The sequence below is a fragment of the Cryptomeria japonica genome, chromosome 5 (assembly GCF_030272615.1).
Source record: "Cryptomeria japonica chromosome 5, Sugi_1.0, whole genome shotgun sequence".
Taxonomy (NCBI): Eukaryota; Viridiplantae; Streptophyta; class Pinopsida; order Cupressales; family Cupressaceae; genus Cryptomeria; species Cryptomeria japonica.
In genome coordinates, this window is record NC_081409.1 from 288,987,040 (window position 1) to 289,007,976 (window position 20,937).

The 20,937-nt window shown below is 34.8% G+C and overlaps 1 protein-coding gene across 1 annotated transcript; it reads left to right on the forward strand.

Annotated features, from left to right (window-relative positions):
- The first annotated feature begins 17,380 nt into the window (after positions 1 to 17,380).
- LOC131045854 (GDSL esterase/lipase At3g09930) lies at positions 17,381 to 19,168 on the forward strand. Its single transcript, XM_057979525.2, has 5 exons — positions 17,381 to 17,581; positions 17,660 to 17,842; positions 17,929 to 18,218; positions 18,290 to 18,581; positions 18,673 to 19,168. Exons 1-5 carry the CDS (start codon positions 17,524 to 17,526, stop codon positions 18,963 to 18,965), a joined length of 1,116 nt encoding a protein of 371 aa, XP_057835508.2. The 5' UTR covers positions 17,381 to 17,523; the 3' UTR covers positions 18,966 to 19,168.
- Positions 19,169 to 20,937: the final 1,769 nt, after the last annotated feature.

Here is a 20,937-nt window from a genome sequence, read left to right on the forward strand (position 1 = left end):
CTCTCTCACTCTACTCTCTCTTTCCACCTCTCCCTCATTCCCTCAAATATCTTTTTTACCTATATATATCACTCCTTTCTCTCACTACTCTCCATCCCTCCCTCCAATACACCTATCTCTCTATTATTTTCTTACCTCTCTATCTCTCCCTCTACCTTTCTTTTTATATCTCTCTTCCTCTCTCTATATCTCTATCTCTTTATCTCTTTATCCTCCCTCTCTCTTTATCTCATCCCCCTCTCCCTCTCCCTCTTTATCTCTCTCGCTCTTCATCTCTATCATTTTATAATATACAAAATGTAACAATATTTTATGAGCCCCATAATGTACTTGCATTTTGTGGCTCACAAAATGCAAGCACATTTTGGGCTTTATAAAACACACTCACATTATGGCTTGGTATTTGTCAAGCTATTATGCAATTATGTTATTTGATTTTAAATATAACATGATCATGTTATGTAGAAAATTTGTCATTTGACCATTTTTTTGTACACCATCTCCCTACACATGCCCCCACCAAAGACCAAGCTTTAGAGAAAGCAAAGATCTTATAAGGAGATCCATCCAGAAAATGAGTGAAGGCAGGTTAGGAAAGAGTTTCATTCAAGGGAGCTCCTACTATTGGAAGATTTGATAGAGCTAGAAAAATGAAGGCTACACACCTCATGTCTTTGCAATAAATGAGTTAAACAAGATTAGGGACATACACCTACTTGGTCGTATAAGAATAATAACCACAAAGAAACTTCAATGATTCACTTGACAACAAAATCCATCCCAAAACATAAACAATACAACTTGACACCAAAAGGTCTTCCCTCGAGAAGCAACAAGCTTGATGCAACTCCCACTCAATGCAGTCATTTAATTATCATCTATGACTTTCTTCTTCCACATGAAGAGAGTGATCAATTGAATTCGTCATTTCTTAGTTGGCTTTTCCTTGAAGAGTAGGAGTGATTAAACTAATACCATTATTAATTTGGTGCAACACACATGCTATCTTGGATCTGAATCACTTGTGGAGACATTTTTCTTGAACTCATATAAATTTAGATTAATTACTGAAGATCGCTCAATAGCTAGCATGCAAGTAGTAGATTTACTACCATCTAATTTCTTCATGTCGATTATTATAATTACCACGTCAATTTTTTTAAGAACAAAATATTCAAATCCAAGTGAGAGGGTTACAATAAGCCATTAAAAGAGAACACATATAATATTAAAAAGATAATTAAGAGCCTACAAAATTTCTACGATCCCTACTAATTTTTATATATAAAGGGGCCCAATTACCACCGATGTTCCAATAACCATTCAATGGAACATGCTTATTAAAAGCCCACTAAGAAATAATCTATTGGGCCAATAGATGCCCACTTGTATACGCCACTCGCTATCTAGAGGAAAATTTGCACCAACATACTTGCCTTCCTCCATGTACAACATTACGTCTTCAGTCTATTTGTCAGAGTGTCGATTGATTGGGAACATCAATTTATGCCTCCCTTTACTTAAAACAAATTAAATATTTTACCTTTGGACCTTTTTGTAACTTATATATATAACAATAAAACTAAAAATAATATAACTTAAACATAATATAAATAATAATAATATAATTTTTTTTTAATATAATACAATTAATTTAACGATATGTATAAATATTTTTATAGAGTTTTTAAAAATATACAATAATAAAATTATATAATAATTTTTTTAAATGTTAAATAATATATTAATAAAGTAATATTAATTACATTACAATCACAATAATATAATAATTAAATAATAAAAATATAATAACATAAACATAATAATAATAATAAAATCATATTTTTAATTTATTATTATACTACTATTTTATTATAACAATATAATAATATAATTATAGGTTACCATATAAATATATAATATATTATGAATATTAAATATTTGAAATAATATATTTTTTTAATATATATTTCTTGGAATAAAAAAATATTTTAGCTTATCATAAATTTATTTTAACTCGTGGTAACGTACTATCTTAAAATATATTAAATATAAAATTATAACAATTAAAATTATAAAATTATTATAAATTAAAACAAATGATTAGTACATTACATTGTTTATATATATATATGTTATTTCTATATTATTTCAAATATATAATATTTGTAATATATTATGTATTTATATCGCAACCTATAATTATATTATTATATCAATATAATAAAATGGTAGTATAAGAATAAATTTTCTTTTGGATAGGCGGTGTGAAAAAAAGGTCACTAATTAGAAGAATCATGCAATTTTATTGGTACCCATAGTGCACGATATTTGAAGCAATTGTGCATAAGTTTTGGATTATTTGTGCAAATTTTGTGGTGGTTAAAGTGAACACATAACATAAAAATATAGAATATGTATTACATGTAACCTTGAAATGGCCACTTTTTGACCCTTGCACACCTAACGAAACCTCCCACATTAATTACATGTCATCTCGAAATGTCCACTTTTTGACCCTTGGACACCTAATGAAACCTCCCACATTAGTCATAACTACCGATGTATATAAACAATAGCTATCTATAAGCTCTTAAATTTCTAAGATCACTATTAATTTATTTATATAAAGGGGCTGAATTAGTAGTTATGTTCCAATAACTGTTCAATGGAACATGCTAATTAAAAGCCCACTAAGAAATGATCTATTGGGCCAATAGCCACCCACTTGTATACATAGCAGTTGAAAAAAAAGTTACTAATTAGAAGAATTGTCCAACTTTAGTGGTACCCATAGTGCATGATTTTTGAAGCATTTATGCATAAGTTTTGGATCATTTGTGCAAATTTTTGTGGTGGTCAAAGTGAACACATAACATAACACAATATAGATTATGTATTACATGTCACCTCGAAATGACCACTGATTATGTATTACATGTCACCTCAAAATGACCACTTTTTGACCCTTGCACACCTACTAAAACCTCCCATTCATCACATGTCATCTCGAAATGACCACTTTTTGACCCTTGAACGCCTAATGAAACCTCCCACATTCATCATAACTACCGAAGAAACAATAGCTACCAAAAGATTTTAAATTGCATATAAAGAAACGAAAAAACATCAAAATCTCATAGAAACTCCCAAATGTATATAAAATTTAAATTACTAGTATCTCTAAAGTTTAATAAAAAAACGCACACATAGACAAAAATATCAGGTAATGTGTTATGCAATAGTCATGCTTGTTAAAAGCAAAACATCACAATGATTTAGATTTCAATTGCGTAAAAAATATTTCATACCCGTGACTCAAATTTAAAATACGAATACATTGCTTCAATCTGAGCACACTTTGAAGACTGATCTTACTTTCGGCAAGATCACAACCCCAAATATTTTTGGAAGGAATTATAATAGCGGAGTAAACAAACTGAAAACAGAATCATTGATACTCAATGGCTTGATTATGCAAAGCTTCTTTGTGAGCGGATTCACGAGAAGCACTCTCCTCACATAGTGAACACTTTGGTGGAGCTATTCACGGTAGAAGATATAAAAAGGGAATAAAGAGTCTAGCAAATGGTAAGGCAAGCGATATTGACGAGCTTCAAGCTAAATTTCTAAAGTGGGGAGCTGAGCTTCTCGCTCCTCACATAAAGGGTATATTCAACAGTGTCATTCGAGATGGTTTCCCATCAGATTGGACAACTAGTGTGGTTATCCCTCTCTTTAAGAGTGGGGATACCAACAATCCGTCTAATTATCACACTATTATGGTCAATCTTCTTCTCGACAAACTTTTTGGGAGCATGGTAGAGCGTAGAATCAACAGTTGGGCAGAAGGTGAAGGTATAAGGGCCAAAGGTCACGCTGGTTTTAGGCCTAGACATTCCACCATCGATCACTGCACCACCCTTTGACATTTGATAGAGAAAATATGGGACAATCAAGGGCAAGAGGCATATTGTTGTTTTGTTGACTTTAAAAAAGCCTTTGACACGATGCCTAGAGATAAGTTATGGAATAGAATAGAAGACTTGGGTGTACCTAACATATATAGAGCGATTGTCCATAGGTTATATGAGAAAGTTAGAGCAAAAATCAGAACCAAGGAGGGAATGTCCGAGTGCTTTGGCAGTGACATTGGTGTCAAGCAAGGGTGCCCTCTATTTCCCACTTTATTTGGTTTATACATTGATAAACTTGAAACATGGTTAAACAATTCAGATGGTGATGGGGTTCATAAAAAGAGTATGTGGTGAAATTACTTTTATATGCTGATGATCTTATCCTAATTTCTAAGACGACTCATGGTTTGATGGATCATTTAAGGGCTCTAGAGCATTTTTGTATGGAAGTTGGGATGCAAGGGAACATTTCCAAAACCAAGATCATGATTTTCTCTTTAAAGAGGAAATAAAAACAAATTACCTTTCTTTTTGAAGGCAACCCGTTGGAAATTGTGAAAGAATACAAGTACCTGGGGATTGACTTCCACTATAAGCTTAGTTGGGAGATTTGCAGAGCAAAAATGATTTAGGGAGGATGGAGAGCATCACATCTACTTCAAAATAGGTGTAGAAATGCTGAATTATGGGATTGGAAAACCAAAAAAACTCTTTTTGGTTTGCTGGTCACACCGGTTGTTCTCTATGGTTGTGAAGTTTGGGGAGACAACATGTCAAAATGTGGATGGCGACAGTTAGAAAGAATTCAAAAACATCTAATCACAAGCAATCTCAAAGTTAAAACATCAGTGCCATATGAAATTCTTTTGGCGGAAGCAGGTATGTTTCCATTGGAAGCATCAACATTAACTTGGTTAATAAGTTATCTAAAGAAGGTTGAGAACATGGATAACCACCGGTGGCCCAAGATTGCGATGGAAGAAGGTCTTATCTGTAGGAAGAAAACTTGGATGAAACAAAACAAAAAGTGGTTGAATAAATGGAACATCAAACTGCACGATTGTCCTAATACCAACAAGTAAATAAAGAAATTTGTCATGGAAAAGTTTCAAACCACCATGTGGAATAACCACATTGGACACAAAAAGCCGTACTATATTAAAGAATTTAACCCAACTGGGGAACATGGTGAGAAAGCATATTCAGGGACAATCATTATAGGGAAAGCTAGGCTGCTTGTGGCACAATTGAGGATTGGTTTGCATCATCTCATGTGTGAAACAGGTAGGTGGCAAAGGCCCAAGGAGATATGGGAAGAGAGAACTTGTTGGTTTTGAGGGATGGGAGTAGTGGAGATAGAATGACACTTTCTTACTGAATGCACATCGTATGATGATATTCGGGCTCAGTATGAGATCATTCCGAAGGCCAACAACATGCATCAATTATTTGACGAGGACAAGATCAACAAAACGGCAAGCTTTGTGGTCAAGATTCATAACAAGAGATCAGACATAGAAAATTATATTCAAGAGGTTTAATGTCGGTGTTTCTCTTTGTCCCATAAACTGTTCAATCTAGTAGACATCAATAAAATCATTCATTCATTCACAACAAAAACATCAACATCCATGAAAGTACATCAAGGTTTTCCTTTTCCCGAAGTTCTGCTCATAATTTCAAGAAGATCTTCCCAAATCGCTAGGCAGAAAGAGTAAAATATCAAATTCACCTCCGAACAGAGCAATAACTCTTAAAATTTCATGCCTGTTTTAAATACTCTTCTATCTTAAACGTCTGCCACCTGTAAATATGCACGCCTTGTATTTCAGCTCTCTGTTTCTGCTAAGCTTTCTCAACATATTTGCAGGTGTGATGAATCTAACTCTTTCAAAGCACACATTTTATGCTTCATTTGTATGACATTATTAAATTTATCGATTTGCGGGAAAAGGCGACGCAGAGAAGGCAAAAGCCTTATTCGTTTTCGGAGATTCATACGGAGACACCGGAAATCATGATCCGTACAATGAAACACTAAACCAGCCATGGAAAAAGCCATACGGATTGACATGGCCCGGCTATCCAGCAGGCAGATTTTCATCTGGCAAATTCCATTTTTGGGGTATGCATTGCTTTCACTTACAAATTGTGTAATACGAGGGTTTTAAAGTAGGCGCGGCTTCTTATTAATGTTCTGTGTTACAGCCCTATATTTTAGGGCTTCCTAGTCCAATATCCTATGAGCAGCTGAAAAATCACGGCTGCAGACCAAATTCCAAGAAGATTAGACAAGGAGTGAATTTTGCAGGGGGCGGCAGTGCAATGATTAGTCTCACAACAGGTGAAGCAGTTTAAGAAGCTGGTTGCAGCAAGTCCGGGGTTCGATTCTCACAAACTCTCGCACTATGTTGTGCTTATCTCGGCCGCTGGCAACGACTACGGTGCGCTCAGCGACAGGAGAAACGGCTCAACTGAAGTAATTCTACATCTTGCTCACTTATTGCTCTGTAAAATTGTTTGCTAAAATTTTCATGAATTCATATAACAGGGTGTGGAAGCTGCGGTGAAACCTATTGTAAGCGGCATGATAAAGGTTGTGAAAGATCTGTATGAGTGTGTGCTGAGATATTTTGTGGTGAGTGATAGATGCAGAACTGAAATAGGCAGGAAATCCTGTGATTTCAAATACATTCGCATTATAAAACACCGTAGCAAATCATTAGATGGCATAACAAAGAACTCAATGTATGTGAAAGTTCTCCTCCTCAAAGTACTTACAAACAAGTATCTAATGACAGCTCACTTTCAAGTTAGTCTTTAATAAATAAAGGATATGATTAATATGCGAGACACCCAATTTCAAACTCTAAAGCATGTTGAAGTTATCTATCTCACAAATTCAAATCTTATTGGAGTAAGTTATGGATGTTGAAGTTGTAGTGCAATTAGTTATCTTTAGTTATCTTTTGCAAGCAGTACGAATTAGTCTCATATTGATATAGTCATAGAGCCATATACAAACCGCCCAACATCATAGACTATAAAGAATCTTTCTTTCTTTCTTTTTTATCGAATAATGATTTTGGGAATATATTATGGAGCACCATTCTATGTTGATTTGAGAGTATTTGAATATCAAATTTAAAGCTATACTTCTCACCGAAATCCAAAATGGTTTGTATGCTCTCCCCACTAAGCAACTTAGGGGAAGAGCACCAGTAGCCGTCATAGCTAACTTTGCGCACCCACAGATCCTAAATGGCACATCGGATTTTGACATTTTATTTTTAGTTGTCTTCGTATGCAACTAACTGCTTATAGCTATTGTTTTGGCTTCTGGGTAGTAACAATGCACGTTGTTGGATCATTTATGTGCACAAAGGTCAAAAAGTACACATTTCAAAGTGTCGCCTAATACCTAATTAAAGATGTTCCAGTAACCGTCCACTCAAAATCGTTAGTACTTGTGGACAAATGTCCCAATAGTGGGGCACAAATGTTCCAATACTGGTGCACAAATGGGCCAATTATGAACAAAAAATTGACAAAAAGTGACAAAAAGTGATCGGCTATTGGTACATGTGAAATTTATTAATGGACTTTCAAAAAATTGGAACTATGACGGCTATTGGGGGGTCACTATGACAATAAATGTGGGGTTATTGGAACTATGACGACTACTGGTGCTTTTCCCCTACTACCTAAGAATCTTGCCCCATGAAAGAAGACCTTTTAGACATGACCATCACCTTTAAACATAACATCTTTCCCTTCCCTTCATGTGTAAACTTAATCTCCTTGGATTTATAAATTTGCAATAATACACCAAAGGAACGAAACTGTCCTACATCCATATTCATTTCTATTTTTATAACATAGAAATAGTCACATACCTCATGCTTTTCAATTTTTATCTTTCTTAGTGGTATTCTCAAATAGAAGGTGCATTCATCCAAATTCCTCCACTGTGTTACTAATTGGAAGACAAAAATTTTCAACTAGAAAGTGCAACCTTGAAATTGAACCTATCAAGAATCTCAGCCTTCATGTGCTTCCAAAAATCTTCTTCTTGTGAGTCTTTAATTAAAACATGAGGATCCCATATGCAAAAATAATCTTGAACTTGAAACAAAAGATATCCATGCCCTTTGCTACAAGTTGTATCCATTACTCTTTCACCACTTTTAACATGCTTTCTATGATAACAAGAATTTTGTAGTGATATTGGAAGGAACAAATATGAGATATTTTCATACCTGGTGCAATCACAATGCTCAACTTCACTAGGAAATTTTTAAAAACTTCATTTTGTTGATCCAAAACACATGAATTAGAGTTAACCAAAATGTTGCTTTAAAAATAAAATCCATTCATAATGTTACTCTGTAACTCCATCTGTGGACGATGTTATGCATGGATACCCTTTTCCTTTTACCAAACCCTTCACTTTGAACAAGTGGCCGTCTTCCATCATCCTACATGTTAGATTTACTCTTCTTATACAAGAGTTTCCGCTTCATTATTTACACAATCAATAGATGTCTCTTTGACAATATTAAAATCTTTTGAAATATTTTCAGAATCAATATGCAATGTTGATTTTGTATTAATTTCATCCAAATAAACACATTCTTGTTGTGAAATCTCATCTATTGAAATATCTTTTTCAATTAAAAATTCATTACCTTTAACTTTTGGTTTTATGTTCTTTTTTGTTGGCTTTTCTAGTTCATCTTTTTTCTCTAAATTTTCTATCACCTTGTTTTCTTTAATCTCCTCTTTCTTGATGATGCCCTATGACTCTAACTTTAAATGATCTTTGTGCTTTCTTCTTCTCATGTAATATTCATAAAATGGTATTCCAAATCTATCCATTGAAAGGTACTCAATTTTTTTGATAACCTCTTGTTTTTAAGGCATATCTTTTTATGTAAGCTTCAAATATTCAAAAACTTTAAGATGCTTATTATAACATAGATTTAATAAACTATTCATCAAACCAATTTGAAATTTTTAATGCAAACTTCCATTGACCCAACTCTTAGTAAGAGATTTAAATAAATCTCCTATGATAAAAAACTTGAAACCCTGCAAGCTAGCAAGATCTTGTTTCTCTTCCATTAAGTATTGAAAAGTTTGAGTAAACTTGTACCTTGGTAGAATCAAGGCTATAATACCACTATAATGTCCCTTTCTAATAAAAATTTAATCAGATCTAGAAACTCTTTAAAAATTCTTTATTTAATACTCGCAAAGAATAGAAACATGTAAATAAGGTAAACAAAGATTTTCACTGATACACATTGAACTTGAACAAAAAATTTAGGAAACTATTTCCTCTGTCTCCCTTCCTTGGATCACCTAGTAATCATCTAATTCCAATACATCTCATCCAATGCTCTCCTCTACATTGGTTTGACAATCACTAAAGAAAAAGCAAAGCTTATATTGAAATCTACAAAAGTGAATGAATAAACTTGGAGCCAAAACCATGCATATGTGAAATCACATTCAAACGTCCAATTTGGGCACCCAAATCCCAATGCCAAAATTGGAAGGAAACTTGCATGTAACTCCTTTTGGCAAGTGTCTCCCAACCTCCACAATCTCCTAATGAGTTGCCAACTTTAACAAATTGCCAATTACCACTAAATGCCAACAAATAGTCTATGTGAAGCTTCCTAAATCCCCACACCATAAAGAGGGAAGATATTAAATTAAGTATATTTTGAAAGGGAAACAAATTCATAGATTAGCCACACATACCCAAAGATGCCAAGAAAACTTCCCCAGAACCAACCCCACCAATATAGGGCATTAGTTTAATATTATTTGTTTGATAAATGGGATTTGCATCAAAGAAAATAATATATTAAATTAATATTTTTTTTTCCAAATTGTCCTATGACCCAACTTACGATTTTTGGATAGTAGGAATTTACTATTTTTGTTAAGTATTATTTTTGGAAAAAAAGGGAAATGATCGTTGTGTTACCCAAAATTCGCCCATAATTGCCAAAAATCTATCTAAGTTTTTTTTGGAAGCCATGTACTCAATGGGGTGGCCCTATACCCTATTTGGGTGACCCTACAACATGTTGGGGCAACCTTGTTATAACTACCTGAAGTTGAGTTTTGGACATCTCTGGTTGGGCAACCCTATTCACATAGAGGCGACCTTACTCTGTGTTTGAGTGGTCTTGTTCCCCATACAAAAACCAGAGAGTAAATCCTTCATATCTCAAGTAACCAAGGATATTTCTAGTCCATTGCCATTAGTAAATAGTTTTTCTACCTCATAGCTTGTCCATATCATCCTTTTTCATTGTCTAGTTGAGTAGTGTTGGTTTTTAGACATGCTTTGTCGTTGTTAGTTTCTTTAGTATGTTATAAGTGTTGTAAGGGATGTTTTGGGTGTGGATTGGAGGTTGATGATTCCCTCATCCCATCTTTGTGTGGTCTCGCAAGAGAACATGATTATTTTTGAATAAGGGAAAACAAGTTTTGATGGGCCCTTGAAACCCATTACAACCAAAAGATCAAAAGATATACATTAAAGCGCAACAAAATGCAAAAGACATCAACAAAGAAAAAGACAGTTGACTAGCAGAAAGCCAACAAACTAGAGATAACTAACAAAAACAAACAAGACCGACAAAGAAAGAGCCCAGTGTTAGGTTAAGTTCTGAAGCATCTCAATGGCTTCCAACTCCAGTTGGTTTGTACTTGATTAACTTTTGAATGTTGTTCCTCCTCTCTCATTGATTCTTTGTGGTTGAAATGTCCCACGATCTTTAGCCTTCCATTGGTGTCACCTTGTATATGCAACAATGAGTTCATCTGTGTTGTCTTGACCTTTGTATCATAGTGTTCCCTGTGACCCTTATGTGCATGTTATAGTGCAAATGTGACAAGTTGTCATATCTTTGGTGTTGTTGGTTATTGTGTCAAATAAAATGTTGTTCTATTAGTTTTGCATTGGTCTATCGAATGAGGCATTGCATCCTTGCACAACAACCTCCATCCATATCATTCTCATTCTCTTTGTAGAAAACTCATGTCTATTTTTTGCTTTGTTTTCTTAGAAGATTCAAAGCTTCTCTTTATATATGTCATCATTCAATCTTACATTGATTTAGATTTCCCTATATCACACTGTCATCAAGGAGAAGTACCCTTTTGTTGCAAAAGAAGTTATAGATGCGTTGGGTCTCTTGAGGATAAGAATAAGATTCCTTTGAAAGTCTTGTTTGAAGTTTTTACATTTGACAAGTTCTTTTGATTTAAATTAGATTTATTTTGAAAAAGAAAATAACTTATTTAGTAAATAAACAATCAAAGTTACCCTAGAGAAGTAAAATTTGTTTATAGTTTCTTTGTTTAGATTTAACAAAATTCTTCATTTGTTTTAGTAGATTTATATTTAATTACTTCCTTTATTTATTTTATTAGACTATAGCACAAACTTGAAAAACTAAGAAATCCCAATGCTCTCATTGAAGTTAACATGAAAATTGAGAGATTTGACCATTCTCATTAGACCTAAGGGAACACCTGCTATTGGAAGAGTTGGTAGAGCTAGAAAAATGAAGACTAAACACCTTTCATCTCTTTGCAACAAACACATTAAACAAGACTAGTGACAATGACCTCTTGGCAGTGTAAGAATAATATCCACAAAGCGACTTCAATGATTCCCTCAATAACAAATTCCACCACAATACATAAACATCATAACATAATACCAAAAGGTCTTCTCTTATAAGTAAACAAACATGATTCAACTCCAACTCAACAAAATCATTTCATTATTATCTATGACATTCTTCTTCTACACAAAAAGAGTGATAAATTAAATTCTCCCTAAAGAGCAAGCTGATTCAACTACCACCGTTAGTTGGCTTTTGCTCTTTTGGATTTCCCCTAAAGAACAAGCTGATTCAACTAACACCATTAATTAGATTTCCCCTAAAGAGCAAGCTGATTCAACTAACACCATTAGTAATTTAGTTCACCAAATATATTATCTTAAATATGACTCGCTTGTGTTGAGACATTTTTCTTAAACTCATATACATTTAGATCAATTACTAAAATCCCTAAAGCGTTAGCACATAAATAGTAGGTCTCCTACCAAAAAAAGATTCAATTTTATCACATCAATTTTTTTTTTAAGAACACAAGATCAAGATCCAAATCCAATTACTCTAATTTGGACGTGTCTATTCTGAATCCAAGACGATTGTACGGATTGACTAACACACGTGTTAGTCACACATTTTACAATAAATTCAAGGTGTGTTATGCAATAGGTGTGCTATGCTGGTCAAAATAAAAAACATCACAGTAATTGATGGATAGTAATTGATGGATTCCAATTGCGTAAAATATTTTGTACCCGTTACTCAAAAAATACGAACTCACTGCTTAAATCTGAGCACACTGAGGAGTCATGACTTTCTGGAAGATCACAACAAAAACATCAACATCCATGAAAGTACATCCAACGTTTTCCTTTCCCCGAAGTTCTGTTCATGATGTAGCGTCCTAAAATTGCGACACTTGCAATTTCGACTGCATTTCGGTCTTCACGATGGCGACGCAACACGCAACCTGAATGGAGACCCCAAAACTCGCTCACGACACTGAAAACTGCATTTTTCAAGCATCCTGGCCTGAACCTCCTTGCACCCTGATGTCCCGGGAGGTGGGACCAGAGCGCCCAGCGCCCTGGTCCCTGGGTCCTATTTTGGGCCCGGTTCCCTAAGTGGTATCGGGTCTTTTCGTTTGCAATTTGGAAAATTACTTCCCTGGTCGGCCTAAGGTCGGGAAAATCAATCTATCAGCCCTAATTGACAAGTATATAAACTACATTTTTCTCTCTCATTTAGATATGAGGAAGATATGATGGAAAAGGCATGGAAATTATACTCAAGCATTCAAGCATTCAAGCATTCAAGCAATTGATCATTCCAAGTCTCCATTCAAGGCTAAGTGTTGCATTCAAGACAAGGATTCAACCATTGAAGAGGAGATCACATACAACATACAACATACAACATCTAAACCTTTGCACATAAGGATACAAACATCCTTAGAACAAGGTATTAGTACTTGTTTTACAGTCATTTACATTTACAGCTCTTGCTCATTTCTTGGTTAATTCCAAAACCGGGGTTTGACCTAAAGGCAAACCCCTAATCCCTAACCCCCCAATCGTCTTCGCTTTTCTGTGTGTAGGTTGCAGGTACGCGGCTGAAATTGAAGATCTGGAATCCTTGTGCAGAGACGAACAGATCCCCCTTCGTTTCACGGATTTTTCGGAGGACCGTGGCGCCGGGCGCCATCGTCCCGACAACTTTTGCTCAAATTTGCAGGACAACGCCGTATCGACATTTTACTGCTAATTCCAGGTCCGCAGCTTCATCCTATAACCCGAACTCAGTTTATAAGCGAATCTTTATGACTTTCTATGCATCCTTAGCTTGATTTCCTTAATCAACATTCTTTACAAAAGAGGGTAGCCTTGCTTTCCGAACCCTTGAAATTCATTTAGCATCCAATCTTACATCGTGTGGGATTGGATCTTATGAGTTTCAACCCCTCTTTTGAATGTAAAGTCTTCCCCCTAAGTGAAAACCCATCGAATCCTAGCGAACCTCCCTTCTCTCTCCTCGGAGTTAGAAGAGGGGAGACCAACTAGGGTTCGACCGCGATTTTCCGCTTTACACATGATATGAAGAACATCTCCCTTATTCGCTCGGCAGAAACAATAAAATATCAAATTCACCTCCGAACAGAGCAATAACTCTTAAAATTTTATGCCTGTTTTAAATACTCTTCTATCTCAAACGTCTGCCACCTGAAAATATGCACGCCTTGTATTGTATTTCAGCTCTCTTTTTCTGCTAAGCTTTCTCAACATATTTACAGGTGTGATGAATCTAACTCTTTCACAAATTTTATGTTTCACTTGATCTTACTGAGTTCATTTAGAAGTTTACAGTTCAAGGTCTATTGACAAGTTTGTATATTTTTATTCTATTTAAACAGTAAATACTCAAATAGCCAAATAAATAACAACAAATTTATATTTCATTTATGTATAAAAATAGTAAATATTTGTTCCATTTTATTTGTGAAAAATTCTTTGATTTTTTTCATCAAGAATAACATCACATATCCTCTTCCCTCCCTTTTCACATTTCCATCCTTGCCAATAGCTTAGGATTTGAAACTTCTAAAACGAAAGAAGGCACTATAATTATATTAAACACAAGTTTGTCATAGAATTATGTATTTGGGTTTTCCCCTTTTTTTTTCAACATTTCTTTCCTTACCTCTACAATTGGGTGATTCAAAAAACAATACAATTTTGTAATGGTTGTAGTAAAGCCTTTTTGATAGAAGAAAATACCTATAAATCCTACATGGGCTATACAAGTGTAGAAAGAATTAATGAAAGTGAAGGACAACAACATCATTAAGCCCATTCTAAGCATTCTTCTCTAGTTTTCGGTTTTTTCTTGGTTATAACGAATGACATCAAGAATAGACTTTATGTTTACTTTAGAAACTTGAAGATCAAATCTCTTAAGGACAAATACCATTTGCCTAGTATGAATCATTTACTACAAAGTATGAATCATTTACTATAAAGGGTGATAGGTTTAAATATCATATCCATGATGAATGTGTTTTTAGGGTATAATCATGTGGTTGTAAAGGAGCTTGAGCAACATAAGGAAATATTTACTACTCATTGGTGAACTTACATTTATGCAAAGATATTGGGGTATGTGTTTGTTATAAGTTCACATAAGATAGGTTTGTTGAGCATGGTTAACAAGCTGATTTTTGACACCATAAAGAAGGATTTAATCATGGGCTTTCCATAATTAGGGCAACTTAATTTTCAAATTTGCATGAGTTTCAAATTTTCATGTTGCTGCTATCCAAGCCTTGAATCTCATTCTTTGATTAGTTTATTGGATAGAGATTGATCTTCACAATCTTTGGTATTGAATCTATTTATTTTTCAACAATATGGAAATGTTATCAAATGTTATAGTCACCTAAATTTGGATATACATCATCCTCAAATGGACTAAAAAATAAGACAATTAGGGACTCATTTACTCCATTTTCTCTCTCTCACCTAAGATTCCTTCTAAATTCATAACAAGATATTGTACATTTCAATAATAGAATCATTAAAATCTACTTAAAGACTATTATTAAAAAAAATAAATATTAAATAGTCGAACATAAGTTGTGGAGGATTTTGTATTGAAATTATAAAATTGATAATATCTACTTAAAGATCATGATTTTTGGTATTGCAATTTTCCAGTTCCCCCTCCTACATTAAACCTTCTCACACCTCTCTCTACCTCTCCCTCCCTACCTTCAACCCACTTTCTAATATCTCTTTATCTATCTCTCACTCTTACCCACCCTCTCTCTCCTTATGTCTCCTTCCCTACCTCTCTTTGCCTCTCTCCCTCTCTCTACCTCTACCTCCCTCAATATCAGTTTCTTCCTCTCCCTCCAATCCCCCAACCTAGCTCCCATTCTCTCTCTCTCTCTCTCTCTCTCTCATCTCTCTCTCTCTCTCTCTCTCTCTCTCTCTACTCTTTTTATCACCTCTCTACCTAACCCCCCCCCCCACTCTCTCTCTCTCTCTCTCTCTCTCTCTCTCTCTCCTCTCTCTCTCTCTCTCTCTCTCTCTCTCCTCTCTCTCTCTCTCTCTCTCTCTCTCTCTCTCTCTCTCTCTCTCTCTCTCTCTCTCTCTCTCTCTCTCTCTCTCTCTCCATACGTACCTCTCCCACCCTCACTCCTTCCTTGTCTACTTCTCCTTTTCTAATCATCTCTCTCCCTCTATCTCTCTTTTCAACTCTTCCTCTTCCTCCCTCCTCATTTCTTCAAATATTTTTTTACCCCCTATCTCTATCTATGTCTCTCTCTCAATTTATAAGAAACAAAATGTTATAATATTTTATGAGCCCCATAATGCACTCATGATTTATGACTCACAAAATGCAAGCACATTTTTGACTTTATAAAATGAACTCACGTTATGGCTTGGTATTTTCCAAGCCATAATGCAATCATGTTATTTAATTTTAAATATAATGCAAGCATCTTATATAAAAAATTGGCCATTTGGCCACTTTTTGTACACCATCTCCATGTACACACCCCAACCAAAGACCAAGCTTGCGAGCAAGCCAAGATCTTAAGGAAGATCCATCAAGCGAATGAGTGAAGGTGGGTGAGGGAAGAGTTTCATTCAAGGGAAATCTTGCTATTGGAAGAATTAATAGAGTTAGAAAAATGAAGGCTACACACCTTTCATGTCTTTGCAACAAACAAGTTAAATAAGATAAGGGATAGTGACTCTCTTGGTCGTATAAGAATAATAACAACAAAGCCACTTCAATGATTCACTTGACAACAAACTCCATCCCAAGACATAAACAACATAGCTTGGTACCATAAGGTCTTCCCTCGAGAAGTAAACAAACTTGATGCAACTCCCACTCAACACAATCATTTAATTATCATCTATGACTTTCTTCTTCCACATGAAGAGATTGGTCAATTGAACTCTCCATTGCTTAGTTGGCTTTTCCTTGAAGAGTAGGAGTGATTCAACTCATACCATTATTAATTTGGTACAACACATATGGTATCTTGGATCCAATTAACTTGTTTGGTGATTTTTTTCTTGAACTATATAAATTTAGATTAATTATTGAAGATCACTCAAGAGATAGCATGGAAGTAGTAGATTTACTACAAAAAGATCTAATTTCTTTTTGCCTAATATTATTATTATTACCACATTATATTTTTTTTTTAAGAGCAAAATATTCAAATCCAAGTGAGAGGGGTTACAATAAGCCATTGAAAGAAAACACATAATATAAAAAAGATAAAAAAAGAGCCTACTAAATTTCTACCATGGCAATTACCATCTATGTTCCAATAAATGTAATGAAACATGCTACTTAAAAATTATCTATTGGACCAATAGCCGCTCACTTGTATATCTAGTAGTTGAAATTTTTTTTTACAATTTTATTAACATACGTGCATAAATTTAAATCATTTATACAAATTTTATAATAGTCGAAATGACCATAACAATAGAAAATATGTATTAGATATCATTTAGACACCAATTTTTAACCTTCACACATAAAAACCTCTCGCATTCTTCATAACTACTCAAAAGCCAAACAGAAGGGATAATAGTCATACTGGTTAAAAGCAAAGACATCACAATGATTTATCGGATTTCAACTGCGTAAAATATTTCGTACCCGTTACTCAAAAAATACGAACACGCTGCTTAAATCTGAGCACACTGAGGAGTCTTGACTTTCTGGAAGATCACAACAAAAACATCAACATCCATGAAAGTACATCCAACGTTTTCCTTTCCCCGAAGTTCTGCTTATGATTTCAAGAATATCTCCCTAATTCGCTCGGTAGAAACAGTAAATTATCAAATTCACCTCCGAACAGAGCAATAACTCTTAAAATTTTATGCCTGTTTTAAATACTCTTCTAACCTAAACGTCTGCCACTTGAAAATATGCACGCCTTGTATTTCAGCTCTCTTTTTCTGCTAAGTTTTCTCAACATATTTGCAGGTGTGATGAATCTAACTCTTTCAAAGCACACATTTTATGCTTCACTTGCATGAAATCATTAAATTTATCGATTTGCAGGAAAAGGCGATGCAGAGAAGGCAGAAACCTTGTTCGTTTTCGGAGACTCGTACGCAGACACCGGAAATCATGATCCGTACAATGAAACATTAAACCAGCCATGGAGAAAGCCATATGGACTGACATGGCCCGGCTATCCAGCAGGCAGATTTTCATCTGGCAAAATCCAGAGTGATTTTTGGGGTATGCATTGTTTGCACTCACAAATTGTGTAATACAAGGGTTTTAAATTAGGTGCGGCTTCTTATTATTGTTCTGTTTTGTTGCAGCGGATATTTTAGGGCTTCCTAGTCCAATATCCTATGAACAGCTGAAAAATCATGGCTGTGGACCAAATTTCAAGAAGATTAGACAAGGAGTAAGTTTTGCAGTAGGCGGCAGTGCAATATTTCAAGCATACGGATTTCCAACAGTCTCACAACAGGTGAAGCAGTTTAAGAAGCTGATTGCAGCAAGTCCGGGGTTCGATTCTGACAAACTCTCGCGCTCTATTGTGCTTATCTCGGCCGCTGGCAACGACTACGGTGCGCTCAGCAACAGGAGAAACGGCTCAACTGAAGTAATTCTACATCTTGCTCACTTATTGCTCTGTAAAATTGTATGCTAAAATTTTCATAAATACATTTACAGGGTTTGGAAGCTGCGGTTAAACCTGTTGTAAGCGGCATAATAAAGGTTGTGAAGGATCTGTATGAGTGTGGGCTGAGAAATTTTGTGGTGAGTGATATTGCTGCACTAGGATGCGCACCAGAGATAGGCAAGAAATCCTGTGATTCCAAATACAATCGCATTATAAAACTCCATAGTAGGTTATTGACGGAAAGTTTGCAGCATCTGAGACTGCATTTAAAGGAAATATCCATTATAATACCAGACATGGTCTCAGCAACTAACTATATTTTCTCCCATCATGCACAATACGGTACTAAACACACATCTTTTAAGTTTTTCTCTCATTTCTGCTTTCATTTGTTCTAGGATTCTGTATCTATCAATGGTGTAGCAATTTGCAGGTTTGGTGGATTTGTTCGTGCCTTGCTGTGCGGTAAAAGGCGGGATCCGACACTGCGGAGAAGTGGATGAAAAGGGAAAAGCTTTGTTTGAGGTTTGCGATAATGTGGATGAAAAATTCTTCTGGGATTTCGCCCATCCGACTCACAGAGCATGGTATGCTCTCATGTCGCTCTACGCTTATGGAGATAATACCAGGGGTTTTAGTTTTATACAAGGCGCTTCTAACGCCATTGAATGGCTACATTCACTTGGATTCCTGGCTTTCAATATCTCCTTACGCACAGCAGATTAGTTATCTTCTCTGCCTCTGGAATACCGTTGCATTGGATTCGTTTCTTATTTGCAGAAGAGTACTGTTATCTCTGCATTTTCTTAACGGTACCAATTTATTAATTTAATGTAACTTTCTCCATGAGCCGTGTACCTTCTACCTTCTAAATAATTCTAAATAACCATGCCTGTTTTTTTAAACTAGGCGCTTGTTTTTTTCTTTTATTGCCTTGTTGCAGAGTTCGATCTTTTTAGTGTAACTCTTGATTTGAAATTTTATTTATGGATTTTTATAAAGTTTATAGGGGAGCAGATTCTTTAGGTTGAAAAACCTCTTCGGTTAAAAGTTGAGGATTGAGGGGGCTTGATCTCAGTTTCATTCCTTATAATGTTGGGATCTTGTATTCAACAAGACTTGATCTTGTTGAGCTCATTTAGAAGCTCACAACTTCACCAAGAGACCAAAGGTCCGTTGACAAGTTGTATATTTTTATTATGCTTAAACATTAAATAGTCAAATAGCCAAATAAATAATGAAAAATTGACACTTCATTTATGTATAAAAAAAAGTAATTATTTGTTCCATTTTATTGGTGAAAAATTCCTTGATGTTCTCTTTAAGAATAACATCACATATGCTCTGTTGCAAGGTGTGCGCCCTTGGTCTCCTAGTGTTGTACAACACAATGCTTGGGTTTGTGACATGGCTTAACCACCTCCCGTGGATTCTATAAGTCTAGTGGTTGTATCGGGCATTAATAGGTCGATCTTTTGGTGCAAGGACAACCACACTTGTAATGAGTGATATCAGAGCTTGGTCACAGGTTCAAACCCCTCGCTTGCGTTGGAGGGGGGCGATTGTTGCAAGGTGTGCACCCTTGGTCTCCTTGTGTTGTGTAGCGCAGCGCTCGAGTTTGTGACATGAATTAACCGTTTCATGTGGATTTTATAAGTCTAGTGGTTGTATCGGACATTAATAGGTCGATATTTTTGGTGCAACGACAATCACACTTGTAACATGCTCTTCTCTCCTTTTTCACACTTCCATCCTTACCAATAGCTTAGGATTATAAACTTCTAAAAATAAATAGCTATATTAACCACAAATTTTTCATAGAATTGCATATTTGGGTTTCCTCCTCTTTTTCAACATTTCTTTCCTTACCTCCATAATTGGGTAATTTGAAAAAGAATACTAATTACAATTTTATAATAATTGTAGTAAAGCCTTTTTGATAGAAGAAAATACCTATAAATGCTACATTGGCTACACAAGTGTTGAAATAATTAATGAAAGAGAAGGACAACAACATCATTAAGCCCATTCTAGGTATCCTTCAATTTTTAGTCTTGTCTTCGTTATAAAGAATGACATCAAGAATAGACTTTATGTTGACTTTAGAAACATGAAGACCAAATCTCTTAAGGATAACTATCCCTTGTCTAGTACGAATCATTTACTACAAAGGGTGATAGGTTTAAATGTCACATACATTATGTACACCTTTGTGACCTTATTGCTCGATTTATATAAATATAATATTTCGTATGTATTCATAGCTTAGATCATTTAAATTGTTTGAATGGTTTGATTAATAAGGCTTAAGATTACTCTATGTTGAGAGTAATCATGAACTTTTAAATAGATTTAATACTCACTTTAAACTTAAGATTATTTTCAAAATATGTTTCTTTGCTAGCACTCATACGTCTCTCTCTCTCTCTCTCTCTCTCTCTCTCGTTTGATACATTTTATATCATCAAACGTTCATCTTTGTCTCTCATTTACTCGTGTCAAACCTTGTAAGATCTATATTTTTAAAATTGTACACATTTATGTGAAGCTCTTGGAGTGATGATAAATATGTAAAAAGAGGATGTAATGCGTCTAAATAATGATTTCCCATCTTATAAATAATAAAATCATTTATGTTTGGTGCATTTAGAGCTTGAATAATGCTTGTATGTGTATGGACAATGATAAGGAATCTTAT